The 14,544-nt window shown below is 44.4% G+C and overlaps 1 protein-coding gene across 8 annotated transcripts in view; it reads right to left on the bottom strand.

Annotated features, from left to right (window-relative positions):
• Window positions 1-5,950: 5,950 nt before the first annotated feature.
• CPNE5 (copine 5) overlaps window positions 5,951-14,544 on the bottom strand; it is a 213,656-nt gene continuing 205,062 nt past the window's right edge. For 6 of the 8 annotated variants that reach the window (XM_053246507.1, XM_053246510.1, XM_053246508.1 and 3 more), the window contains 2 exons: window positions 11,945-12,018; window positions 5,951-10,391 (listed from right to left, as the gene is read on the bottom strand). In XM_053246507.1, coding sequence (XP_053102482.1) covers window positions 10,203-10,391; window positions 11,945-12,018 — 263 coding nt within the window. In that variant the 3' untranslated portion in view covers window positions 5,951-10,202. The remainder of the gene's footprint in view (window positions 10,392-11,944; window positions 12,019-14,544) is intronic. The other 2 variants (XM_053246512.1, XM_053246513.1) reach the window with 2 other exon arrangements.

Here is a 14,544-nt window from a genome sequence, read left to right as displayed (position 1 = left end):
ACATGTATAGGAAAGTTTAAGAAATCAAATATATATAAAAGAATTGTTTTTAATGTGCTGGCTATTGCAAAATGGAAGTAAAGGAACAGTTTGAGATTTGTAGGATTTCAGCTTCAAAAATCATTCATTTTATTGCATAATGACCATATTTGATAAATTTAAATAAAGTAAATTTGAAACTGAGAAAGATATCCAGCATTTCTTGGGCATGATGTCATTTTGAAATGATTCTGATTCTAAGTGTTAAAAACCTGTTGGGAACAAAAACAGTGAAAATATGATTGTATTCAGAATTTCTTCAAAAGACTACCAAATATTTTATTTAAAATTTCACAGAGTAAGTTCCCGTGTAAAAGGTTGTGCATTCAGCTAATTTCAGTGGCAGGATTGTTCATGCAAAATTTGGAATCTGTATTTCATTGGGAAGTGTGACCTTATTTCACACAAACTTTTCAAAATATATAACCAAGAACCGTTTCCTCTCTCCCCAAGACTCTGCTTTCTAGCAAGGGCTGTGGGGCTTAGTAGCCAGTCCACCAGCAATATAACTTAGGCAGGGCAACATGAGAGTGAGCCAGGGGCATGAGAAGACAGAATTCTGTACCAAGGTAAGCCAAAGCATCTATCAAGGGAAGCTGAATCCTGTGATCCAAACTAAGTATGTACATTAAAGGAGAGAGATGCAAAGGGCATAACAGTTTTGCTCTAGTTTTAGAGCATTCTTCAGGCATTGCCAAGATCCTTTCAAGCCTCTTTGTAGTCTTAAGAGCTAGAAACTTGCATTTTAAAAGAAGAAATCAGTTGTAATAAAATGATTAGAACAAAGACATCTGAGACTTTCTCCTCCTCCTCCTCCTCCTCATGTACCACTCTTCAACCAAAGTTCTCAAAGTGGTTTACATTTTTAAAAAAATACATACATAAGCTGGCCCCCTTAGCCGCTGGAAGGATGCTGTGTTGGGGTTGGCTAAGGCCAGTTGTTTTCCCCCTGCTAAATGTAAGAGAATTGCCACTTTACAAGGTGTCTCTTTGCTCAGTTAGCCAAATGTGTCATTCCACTCTTGCATGGTATGAGTTTGATATTATTGTTCATTTTAAACTTGCATTTCTAGCCTGACTTTCTCCACATCCTTCTAGACCTAAGACAGAGTACAAGTTGAAGGAGACTGGCCTGGGGTGTTCCCAGATGGCAGCTTAACTGTGGGATTATGTGGAATAAAGTACAGCGAGTTATGAGGTTAGATATTAGCCACATATAAGCATCATCATCATCATCATCATCATCATCATCATCAATAAATTCAGATAAAATGGGGAGGGTGTGGTTGGGTTCACATAGGGCTGCTTTGATGCATTGTCTCTCCATTCCTTCTGAATTATTTCTGTGCACTGTTCATACCACTTGCTCCCAGGTCTTTCTCTGGTCCCTTCAGGCCAATGGCTTTCTAGCGGAGGCAGAATGCCACATCTCCTTCCCCCCTCCCTACTACGCATGCATGGTATGCGTTCCTGAAAATTTTCATTTCAGCCCATGAAATTTATTTTCAATTTCTTATTTTTTGTTGTTGTTGAATTGGCCTCTAGATGTCACTATTGTACTTGACAAAAAAGCCACTAAGCGGAGTGTTGTAAACAGTAAACAGATCTAGAAAGGCAAAGAGCAGGTCTGAGGAATAAGCAGCACTATAATCCTAGTTTTATTCAATTTTATTGGGCCTCTTTGCAGTGACTTTTCATTTTCTCTCTCTCATTTTATACGAACATAGAATGCTGGTGTTAAAAAAAAATGCCGCCCAAACTCCCGTTCCCTTCCTTTCTGAGCAACTCTGACTGCAGCTCCCAATAGCCATCTCAACACTAATAATTGCTGAGAGACTCTAATGAAACATAAATACAAACCAATTTCTCCAACAGGATGGATGATTCTGGTACAAGCCCCGTCGTTCAGCATAAATAATAAATCTGAATGTTCCCTCGCCAATGCAAGAGCCAAACAGGGCCATTTAAAAAAAATGCAGTAATTGGTGTGACGTAAGCAAGCACCAACATGATTGACTGAGTGTTTCATAGTTCTCCCTCTGCCTTCAGCAGGAAAAGCAGGCAGGCACAAACACAGGGACTGTTCATGAAACACTCAAAAGGTAATCGTCACCAATTTGTGAGAATACTCTCTTTAAATCATCTGTGTAGTGAATCAGTGAAGTCATCGTCTCTGATTCTAAATACAAGGGGTGTGTGTGTGTGCCTGGGTGGGTTGTTTGCTTCTTTGTGCTCCATGGAATCCTGTACTGAATTGTGGCTCTGGTTCCCACGTCATCATTAGCTGCATTAGTCTCCTGTCTGCTCTATATAATTGAGCTCTTGTGCATTGCTAAGCCTATCCTCACAAACATGCCGCAGCAGCCCCTGAAGTCACCTACGATGTCCCCTTCGAGCCAGAAAGCGCATAGATGGTTGCTGCACCCTGCACCTGCCTTGTAGCTGCTGGTGAGGAGCTTATGGTGATATGCTAGTTGCTTCAGTGACCTTTCCTGTGTTGGCACCATCAACAAGGGCCTTGGCTACCTTGGCCTCTGGGCTGTAACCCTGCTGTTTATTTTTCATCCATGCCCTACCCTACCTTGCTGTTCTCTTGGTCAGGTGAATATGGCAGATGTAGGCAGTGGCTTTTCTCTAGCTCTTGATCAATGAGATAAAGCAGCAGCAGCCAAAACACCCGAGCAATGGAAAAACCCAAATCATGTATGGTGTTGCCAATACAGCATTATCTGGGGGTAGCAGACAGCACTCCACCATATTCTTGGAACTGTGGGACCACCACTTCCATCTGGGATACCTGAGTTTGTGGGATCATGAACTCTGCACATGTAGCAAGACTTGCAAATGGTTGATTAGCATAAGCAAGACATTGGGCAACACTACCCTGGGGTCATAACCCCCCAGAGATGCAAGTTTTGGGCAGTATAGAAATATGTTAAATAATAAAATAATAACAGCAACAAAGACTGCAAGGGAGTCATCCCTATAAAAAAGAACCTCTCTTTGTCTCTCTGTCAAAGCGAAAGAAGCTAGCAAAGTAGATGCCAGGTCAAAATCATCCACTCAGAGAGTAACAAACTTCCTTTTTACAAGGGAGATTGCTCCACAGATCTTCTCCACAGTAACTCAGATAAGCGCAGCAAGTCCCCACCCCACCATCAACAGCTAATGAGTTGGCAAGGACCAGGAGATAATTTCTTAAAACTTAGAAAATTTTATTTTTGCACCTGGAGAGACAACGCCTTTTCGTGATAAGCTTTAAGGCCACCCATTCAGACCTCCATGTACCCTTCTCCTAAGTCATTCTAGATTTTTGTTCAGTGAGTCCACACTCAAATTGACCAGTTCATGCAACTATGAACTTCATTGTTCAGCACGGGTTCCAGTCCCTCCAGGAAGGAAGCATGATCCATGCATTGCTCCCAGCCATGTTTTGGAGTACAAGGAATCCTGGCCCAGCCGCACGGCATCAGAATCAGAACTGCATGCAAGATCTACATGGAAGTCTACCTGGATGTACACCATACTGGTTCTGAAGCTTAGGGGTGGTAACTCGCACCACTTGCTCTTTCTTTCCCATGTTTTTCTGCTGCCCTACCCCTGTGAGGAGACCTGCTTGTGCACCCATCTACAAGTGCACTGAACACACCACCGGATACATATTATTAATACTTGCCTTTTGCCCTTCTGAATCTCCTTGCCCCCTCTTATTACCTCTCTATTTCTGCAGTCAAGCCTTTCTATGGCAAACCTTAAGCGGATTTATTTACAATTTGGATCTTAAGCTAAATTCCTCCTAGTGAGATTCTTATAAAGACTATTAATGAAGAGGTTACTGCCTGTCTAATCAATTTTTGCTTTCCTGTACTCCTTTATCCCTAAATAAATCTGTATTACACTTACGCTTCCTCATTTCCAGACCAAAACTTTGCTCAGATTAATACTGAAATAGTCTGTTCCCCGCATAGCCAAGCTGATTCCCCAAGATAACCCAAAAGCATAGTCAGAGTGTCCATTCAAGCACTCTGGAGTAGATCTATTAACAATGGAATGCTCCCTGATAGCTCACAGGAATTCGATTTAAAGCTGAATATGTGAACACACACTTGCCTTTCCATGGCTGATCAAAGTAAAATCGCCATTTGGGAACACTCCTGAAGTGATCATGCAGCAACACCACACCCATGCTGCACTAGTCTGGATGTCATCCAATGTGTTTAATGTGGCTTTCACAAAAACAAATGATTCTTATCTGTACCTTGTGGCTTGCCCCCATGAGAATAAGTTCTGGATTAGCAGCTCATGTGGCTTTGCTTCGGTGTCTTGATTCTGGTGTAAGGGTACAACTTCTCGACAAAACCTCTGAAAATCAGTCTAATGTGTTTTCAGCAAGCTTCAAAGGTCAGGTCTGCTACAATTGTCTTGGCCCACAACTCTATAATGCGAATTACACCAATTAACTTAAATTAATGTGAATTAAATTCAAAGGTCTGGTGAAAGATTACTGGAATGTCACACAAACTATGGTCCAATGAACCTGGCTTTTATTTATTTGTTTACTACACTTCTACACTGCCCTGTGTTCTAAAGACCCCAAGGCTTTTCTGTACGAGGAAGCAAAGGTTTTCCTTACATTCATTTAGTACAAGGCTGGCAGGGGTGGTGTTGAGGGAGGTCTTCTGATTTTGTTTTTCTTGTAAGGGGCTCCTTGTACTGCACTAGAGGGCACTTTTGAACAACTCTGAATTTTCCAGGTGAGGTGCTTGCCTGGTGGTACACACCACAAGCAGAGGAGTGGCTGGGTAAGTCCATTGTATGTATGGTGTGTCCCATGTAACCCATTGGATTGAGGCCATAAACCATAGTGATGTTCACAAAGATATCTGAAGAATCACAGGAGCATGTGGCTAACATTTTGCTGTACTTGGAAACAACCCTTGATCTTTCTGAAAGCACACTAAATAAATAATGAAAGACATGAAACAGCCAGTTCCCATTAGTGTGCAATTAGGAATTCCCAGCATTTTTTATCAGAGGAGAACACTGTATGATTTTTAGAGTGTTAAGTAAAGGACTTTGCTTTATATATATATATATATTAACATTGATAAACACCCCGCCCCCCCGCCGCCTTTCTGTTCTTCCATGGCCTGGTAACCTTGTCTCAATGCTTGTGCTTTTTACAGATTCTAAAATCTCTTCCCCCAATACTAATGGGTGCCTATGCTTCCTACAGAAGGAATTAGCATTTTACAAAGCCAGAATAGAGAAATAAGGGAGGACTTCTTATGCTTGACAGCAAGCAGTGTTTGGAACACAACACTTTATTCTATCTATCTATCTATCAGATTTGTACACTGCCTCAAACTTCTGTCTCTGGGCAGTTAACAGTAACACAAAAACAAGCAGTTCTTTTGAATGTTAATTACACATTTGCATGTGTGAATTCAATGCCTAGTGTCAGTTGTCCTAGGCAAGCCACATGAATCATGAAACCACTAACTAAAGTTTATAGTGAAAGATTCCAAAGCATGCAATTGCTTAGTTATGCTGGATAATAAATACTGTGCATTACTGTCTAACGTAAGGGGCAGAGTGCTTATATTGTTTGTTTGTTTTCTCCAAGTATAATAAACTGTGGCAGTAATTGCTAGGTTACCAAGTATGTATACATTATACAGTGGGAAGTAGAGGCAGTCTAGCTTCTTTAGTAGTATAGAACGTGTTTCTAAAAGCATCCACTCATTATATGACTCCTTGTCTGTATACATATAGCAATATTTAGGAGATGTCTCTGAAATGAAAAGAATAGTTCTTGATTCAAGACATAACGGTGATTATTTTGTATTCTTCTCAAAATATTGGGACATCTTAAATCACTCCTGCTATGAAATAAAGACTTGCACTGTGCTTTTAATAAAAGGAATCATTTATTTCTGTTTAAGGCAATCCAATAGAAACCATATTACAGCAGACAATTAATGCAGAATACAGTAGCATAAAATAGATAACGGTCATTGCCATGCAAATAAATATAGTTGTGAATGGGGAAGGGAAATGAGTTAGGCAAGAACAGGCTGGATAGCTGTAAGAAACAGAAGCTAGGGCAAGTGTTGATTTGGGGAGTAGACTGTACATAGAACAGCCCTTCTCCATGCATTCAAATCATGTCACCTGGAGAATTCCTGTTGTTTCCATCACTACCTGAGAGCCAATCTATGGGCCTGGGAATCAATAAGTGTGCTTGAGTCCAATACCTGACATACCCAGTGCATTCTCTGTGTCTGCCACCCTAACCCTAGGCACACTGCATTCATACACAGCAGGGCACAAGTGGGCCTGTGTATACCACCTGGCTAAAACACTCACATAACTGGATGCAGGACTGCTTCAGCATGCTCCACCCAACACATACACTGCACAGAGACATGGTGCACAAAACTGCAAGATATGCTGCACCCAATTACACCTGTCATGATGTAACAATGCACAGACAGAGACGGAGCACAAACCCGCGTGGGCAAACACTGCTCAGAACTTCTGCTCTTTCAGAACTGGGCAGTGGTGTTATATATGCCTCCCACTATTTCCTTTTCAGAGAATGTTGATTTTGAAGGGACACTGAGGCTGATGCAAAGGAGGCCAAGAAGTAGTATATCCACTGTCTCTCTTCTTTTGGAGCTTGGGAAGTTTAGCTTTTGCCAACGTGTGGTCCTTCAGACTTCAAAAGAAAGGAGGCAGTGGACTTTTGCTGCTTTTCTGCCTCCTTTGCATCAGCCCCCAATTCTCCTCCAAATGCAGCTTTAGCAGTGCAGTTTGGGAGTATAATCCACATCTCAAAGGGAAGTCAATAGCGAGGCTCCCATTTATCGCGACTAGTTCTGGATTGTACCCTGAGCCTGTGCTACTGAACCATGTGGGCCAGCACATTCCACACAGCAATTCCGGCTCCAAATGGAGAGTTTAAGTCTAGATGAGTTTAAGCTGAAGCTTAAACAGAGGATCTGGATCAGGGAGGGACGTTAAGTGGCAGTGAGAATCAACTGGTAAAACAGAAGATATTTGGAACTCCTAAAGCAACAAGAGAAATCCACCACGGTGCTCTGGAACATATTAAAAGATGTTGGCTGACTAGCTGTTTAAGAATTTATGAGCCAGCCAGCCATTCTGACTGCCACTCACACGTAGCTGTGCAAACTGCTAAATGGCACAGAAATCGTAAGGCCATGTTGACAGGCACCACCAGGATGCAATGTAGCTGAAATGATCCCCTGCTAACTGGGCTAAGAGACCTTTCAAAGTAGTAGTGCTCCTCTTATATTTAGCAGGGGGGAGCGACTGTCTCTGTTCAGCCCCAGCACAGCACCCCCCAGTGGGTGTTGCCTTCCTTGCATTTCTTTTTAGATTGTGAGCTATTTGGGGACAGAGAATCGTCTTCTTTTCTTCCTTCTTTTCTACACAAACCACTCTGAAAAGCTTTTCGTTAAAAAGTGGTATAATAAATAAATTAGTAATACTTATTATAATAATAATGTGAAAGGAGACTAGGGCTTAATACGTGTTTTTGTATATTTCGACATATCAGTGGTGATGTGCCTTGGAAGTATTATTTATTATTATTATTATTATTTCGATTTTTATACTGCCCTTCCAAAAATGGCTCAGGGCGGTTTACAAAGAGAAATAAAACAAATAAGATGGCTCCCTGTCCCCAAAGGGCTCACATTCTAAAAAGAAACATAGGACACATACCAGCAGCAGTCACTGGAAGTACAGTGCTGGGGGTGGATAGGGCCAGTTATTCTCCCCCTGCTAAATAAAGAGAATCACCATGGTAAAAAGTGCCTCTTTGCGCAGTTAGCAGGGGTTAGGGTAGTAGTAAATAGTAAACTACGCCTATATCTTGTTCCCATAGGTATAGGCTTTTTCTTCTTCCATTCCAGGCACCAAAAGATCTGACTGTGGCCTAGATTTTGTTTCTTGTTTGCTTGATTGTTAAGCAGGTAGGTCAGAGAGTCATTTGGAGAAAATAACTGCTTATAATTACATGACACACAGCACTTAATGCAGGTTTGAAAGAACCCTTTGCTCCTGTTTGTAACAGAAAGTCTTCCCTTATTTCATAGGGGGGAAAATTCAGATATTAGTCTAGGTTTTGCTGGGGCTACCACGGGCTATCTTGTTTAGCTGTCCAATGGTTTGACCTATGTCCACCGTTAGACACAGCCATACAGGTGGTTGCAGGAGCAAGTTGGGTGATGTTAGAGAATATCAAATCTGGGGGATATCACAAAGCCAAAATGCTTCCTCCACACTATGCTACCACCACCCAGGGGCGTAACTACCATTAGGCAAGGGGAGGCGGCTGCCTGGGGCCCCGCACGCCTCGAGGGGCTCCCCCAGAGGCAAGTCACATGACTATATAGTGTGAAGTGTGTGTGTGTGTGTGTGTGTGTGTGTGTGTGTGTGTGTGTGTATATCAGTGAGGGGCCCATTTTAAAATTTTGTCTCTGGGCCCACTCCAGCCTTGTTACGCCCCTGCCACCACCTCAGTCTTAGTTTTCCCCTCCCAACGCTAGATAAATCTATTTTAGAGGAAGACAGAGAACTGGGAAATTGCTTAGCAATCATCCAACGTGCTTCCTAGCGATGTGCATGGAACTGGCCAGATCCAAGACAGATCCGAGCCATCCTGGGTGGCTTGGTTTGGCTTGAACAAGCCTGGTCCCAGTCCGGTCGTCAAGCCAGCTTGATGGCCATAGTTGTAAAGGGGAATCCAGCAGGGATTACCCTTTACAAGTAAAGGGCTGCTGGGTGGGGGGTGGGAGTCCTAAAATAGGCACGTGACCTTGGCATACAGGGAACACAAAGGGTTAAGTTCCATGTATCTGTGGTGTCCAGAAAGGAGGACCTCTGAGGTCATTTCCTGCTGTCATTTGGGGAGTAGGAGCCATTTTGTGGCTAATTGGGTTTTAAAAAAACATATCCCCCCCCCAATTTTTCATGGACAAATGACTGCTTTTGGACTTGGTGTGGGGGCATTCTTGGAAGGCTGGAGACCCATGGAGCACAGCAGGGCACTTTCTTTCAGTATTTCTCCCATTTTACTGGGTTTTGCCCATTTTTTTCAGCCTCCAGGTACCTAACTTCCCCCCTCCCCTCATTGCCACAATGCCCCATGATCCGCAGTTCCAATATCTGCTGTTCCAGTAGAGAATGGAATGGGATTCATCTGACTGACCAACCTGACGTACAGGACTGCAGCAAGGTTAAAACAAACACACTACCACCATGCCCAGCCCTTATGTTCTACTCCCACTCCCATGTTCATGTCTCCATAATACTCTGCACAGAACTTTCCAGGTGTCAAAGTCTGGACAGCAACTGGCTAAAAACCTGGATTTCACAAAAATGAAAAAGAGCCTGAATACAGGTACACAAACAAATCAGGCTTGTACAAATATTTGCCAAATGAGATTTACCAAGAATAAGGGGTATTAAGCCATTTGGGGCCAGTATGCACAAGGAATAGCAGCAACAGCAGCAGCATCAGAGACAAGATCACGCAATTAATGGACCACAATATTCAGCCTGCCAGGTCAACCCGTAAACGGAGCCATTACAAAGCAAGGAGCAAAGGCACAAGACTTCAGGTGGCATGGGATATTTTTAAAAACCCCAAATCGTTCAGAAACTCCTGATAGAGAGAGAGAAGGAAGAGATACTTGCAGGATTTTGGGAACAGCTGGTCCATCACATGAACCATTAAACAGAATGAAATGACGTAGGTCTCTTTACAAAGACTGCCAAGACAAAGGGGGTTCCTCTCACCCTGGTGACTTACCCATATGGAAATAGGGATGCTTGCCAATGACCGGGCTTGTCCTTAAAGAAAGGCAGGGGGAACACCCACGTTTCCCCGGGTTGCCATGTCTCAAGGCAGATACATCCTTCCAATTATGCATATTGGCGTGCCAGAATTACAGCTTAAACCAGTTCCCAAAGTGGACTATTGGGGGCGGGGGAAAGAAGACACCGTGGATTTCCATTTGGTGGCATGGTCACTGCCTGATGTCTGGCCACAGAAAACTGATAGCTGACACAAGAGAGTGATGTGTGTTTTGCAGGCACCTGACCCAAGAGCTCTTTTCCTCTTCTGATCTTCAGATCTCGGTCTGAAGGGTCTGGCCTGTGGGGGCGTAGGGTGGTGGTGCTGGGTTGGGTTTGATGCTGCGTCCCTTCATGTAGGAGATGAACTGGTCTGGGATCTCAGCGAGGACATCTTTAGCCAGCCGGGCCATACTCAAGACATGGTTTCCTGTGCGGTCAATGTAATCCCGGAATGGGACAAACTGGTAAGGAAAAGATGTCAGAGATATGAAGAGCACGATAGCAGACAATTTCAAAACTCAATTCATATTCTTAGAACTGGCACAAGGATTAAAGAAAGATCACGGGTGGCAAACTGCAGCATTCATCATGCAGATCTTATGCCCAACTTTCCCAGCTGAGGTACTTTCCCAGAAACACAAATGGAAGTAACAGCTCACAAGAAACTAACCTAAATACTTTCTTAACAATAGCTGCTATTCAGGAGAACCGTCTGGATGAGCAAAGACAACTACTTCATTAAGGAATTTGTTAACCTCAGGTGAGTTAAAATCTTATAAGATTTAAACTGCTATTAAATTGCATTTAAATTGCTTTTCACCTCAAACCCTTGGGATGGGTTGGGCTGTATATGTAGATTAGAATTGCTGCCCTGACATTTAGAACCCCGCCCTCTCTAGCCACCTTCAGTCCTCTTCTCTCTCCTGCATTTGTTCATATTCAGAGTGCTTTCACGTGTACTAATGTAACATGCTCTCAGGTGAGGAACTATTTGTTCAGAGCTTTCCCTCTCATGCATTTTGGTCAGACAAAGATCAGTGTGGATACCCATTCTCCCCATCTCCTACCACTTTTAAAAAGGCAGTCAAGACACATCTGTTCACCCAGGCTTTTAATTAGATATTGTTTTAATTGTGTTTGTAATAGTTTTAACATTTTAAACTTTAATTGTTGTAATATTTTAAAGCTTTTTATCTGTTTTTATTATTTTGTTGTAAACTTCCCAGAGACTTGTGTTTTGGGTGGTATATAAATGTTTTAAATAAAATAAATAAATAACTAGCTGGGCTGGGCGCAGACCATCTGCGCCTCCGGCTGGCCCTCCCACCGCGGCTGCTTTTTCCTCCCTCCCCTGACAAGCTTGGCTTTCTGGCCAGCTAGCTGGCCAGCAGCTTCTCCCCACCCCTGCTTTCTGGTGGGCTGGCCAGCTTCCTTTCCCCACCCCGCCTGCTTCTCGCCCCACCCCATGGTTTCTGGCTTGTGGGCCAGCCAGTCCGTTTCTTCTCTGCCCCACACCACCCCATGCTTTCTGGCTGGCGGGCTGGCCAGCCCGCCACCTCCTCCCACCCACCCACTCCCAGTAGTGGCTGCCACCTCCCGCCAGCTGGGTTGAGTCGGCCTGCTGCCGCCTTCTCCTCCTGGCGGCTGGGGCAGCCCGCCACCACCTCCTGCTGCCGCTGGCCGGGTTGGGCAGGCCCGCCGCTGCCTTCTCCTCCTGGCGGCCGGACCGCCCACCGCCCCCTCCAGCCACCATCCCTATTTTCTCCCCTGTTCCCATCGTTAATCCTATCTTGCAGCTGCTCACACATGGGATTAGCAATGGGTATGTCTAAGAGAAATAAATACATAGATATAGATAGATTATTTGGGTCTCTTACACACTGGAGGTATTTTGACAGCTCCCACAAGTCAGCTCTGAAGAGTGTAGATTCTTCAACTTTCTCCTGTTCCGTGCCAAGACTGGCACATGGTTTCAGGTGCACAAGGTTACGTGGGAGAAAGATATCTTGTTTACCTGGACAATGTCACGTTCAGCAATCTTCCCACGGGATGAGATTCGAATGTCATCTCCATCCAGCTCCACCATGGCTTCCCGTTGCAGGGGTGGGGGGAAGCAAAAAGGGTTACACACAGCATGAGTAAGAATACAAAAAGCTAAAGGAGGCCCCAAACACACCTCTATGCCATGGCTGATTAGCAAATCAATTATCTGGAAAAGGTGTTTTGAGAAAATGGCACAACTACTTTCTTCCAGTGAATTAAACTGGAGATGTGTGTTCAATTCTCCTTGAGCATATTGCAGTTTGCTCTGCTAACAGTCCCTATCAATGCCTGTTTCTCAGTCCTCACTGGAAAGTATAACTGATCTGTTACATTCCACCTGTGAATTTTATTATACAGCCTTTCATTATAGGGCAGATTTTTGCACCAGAGACTGTCAAACATGAGATATGAAATTTGTAAATGGTGGCTTGAACAAATATGAAATAGGTTAGCTGTTGCGTTGCTGCCACTTGACTAAGCAAGCATTTTTAAATGAAGCCTACAGTGTTTGTTCACATCTTTATTGGCAAAAACTGATTCCTCCCCAATTTTTCCTAGTTCTTCCAGACATATGTAACTGGTAATCTAGTAGGACAAAAGGTAAGACTAACAGCCAACACCAGGGAGAACAAATAGAAACAAAGGGCATCTTAATGATGTCTGTCTGCTCAAGATGTTTATAGGTGCCCTGCCTCAGGATTTCAGATGGAAACACTCTGCAAGAACCTTAATTCCAGTGATATGTTGGGGTAGTAAGATAAAGTAGTAAGAGGAGAACTGCGCTTGTGGCAGCAAGCATGAATGGTTCCCTTTGCTAAGCATCTGAATGGGAGACTACATGTGAGCACTGCAAGATATTCCGCTTAGGGGGTGGGGCCACTCTGGGAAGAGCATCTGCATACTTGCATACAGAAGGTTCCAAGTTCCCTCCCTGGCATCTCCAAGACTGGGCTGAGAGAGATTCCTGCCTGCAACCTTGGCGAAGCTGCTGCCAGTCTGTGTAGACAATACTGAGCTAGATGGACCAAAGGTCTGACACAGTATATGGTAGCTTCCATTGTTCTTAAAGTACCCACACAGGTAAGCAAAGGAGGGAGGCTTGCAAGGGAGAGGGAAACCATAGACCTATTCAGACATTAGAAGAGAGAGGCTGTATTCACATACAGACCCTGAAGGTGCCCTGGAAGTCCTGCTCAACACATCACTCAGCTCACACACACACACACACACACACACACACACACACACCCCAAGCGTGTGACTTGAGTGATGTGTCGGGCGGGAACTCACAGTGACAGAATTCATCTGAAGAGGTGGCAACTGTAAGTGTAATGGTGGACGTTTCCATGATTGGCAGGCTGAGGCACAATCTACGTAGGATAGCAGAGGCCAACCCACATAGTGTCCCCAGCACTGTATCAAAGGTGGAGGAAAAGCATGTCCTACCCATCCTACCCAGATGGCAGCAAGTACACGATCACTACCCCCACCTCCTGCCTCAGTTTTTGCTGACACATGGCTGTTCCTCGGGTGCGCACACATTGCTCGGAGCCCGGCTGGATGCTCCTCCTACCCAGCTGTTAGTTGTGAGAATCAGTCCATTATGTGGATTAGTCCTACAGTAGGATTAGTTCCCCTGCTAACTGAGCAAAGAGACACCTTTTAAAGTGGTGATTCTCTTATGTTTAGCAGGGGGAGAGCAACTGGCCCTATCCAGCCCCAGCACAGCATCCCTCCAGTAGCTGTTGCTGGTATCTGCCTTATGTTTCTTTTTAGACTGTGAGCCCTTTGGGGACAGGAGACCCTCTTATTTATGTATTATTTATTTTTCTATGTAAATTGCTTTGAGAACTTTGATTGAGAAGTGGTATATAAATTTCCATAGTAGTAGTAGTAGTAGTAGTAGGAGGAGGAGGAGGAGGAGGAGGAGGAGGATTTGAACAATTCTCTGGGGTGTTGTGTGGCCTATGGGCCCCTATGTGAAGCCTCCTTCTAATCACTGAACTGGAGGGTTGTTGTGAATGGAACAGCAATCTTTCCTTCCTTGTCTGAACCTGATGTTTTCCCCAGCAAGTTGTTAGTAGACTTTTCCCCAGCTAGTTGTTAGTAGACTTCTGCTGCTCAGGCTACCAGAGTATTCAAACCCTTAAACCCCTGGAGCCTGTGGCTATAGGTATCAGCTGGGGCGGAGGAAGACCAGCGGCGGCCAGGGCTCAGCCCACCGCAGCAACTCTAGCCCTGCCCCCTGTGTCAGACGCGTCTGATGTCAGACACAGGGCGTGTGGTTAAAGGCAGGAAGAATTGCTCCCGGCCATGCTGCCAACATGGAGCTGGTGTTGCTCGCAAACAGGGCTGCATGGCCCTGTTTATGAGCAAAATCTTTAAAAGTCAGGGAGAACCGCTCCAGCCGCACAGCAAATGCGGCGCTGGCTGGATTTTGCTCGTAAACGGAGCCCCATTTGCTAGCGAAATAATTCCCTGCATCTGACATCAGAAGCGGGGATGTGGCTGGGGTGCGACGTGCAGCCCTGCAAGGGCAGTGGCCCGGGTTCTTGGAACCCATTTGTGCAA

Source organism: Hemicordylus capensis, chromosome 4 (genome assembly GCF_027244095.1).
Source record: "Hemicordylus capensis ecotype Gifberg chromosome 4, rHemCap1.1.pri, whole genome shotgun sequence".
Classification (NCBI taxonomy): Eukaryota; Metazoa; Chordata; class Lepidosauria; order Squamata; family Cordylidae; genus Hemicordylus; species Hemicordylus capensis.
This window is presented reverse-complemented; position numbering and strand designations above follow the sequence as displayed.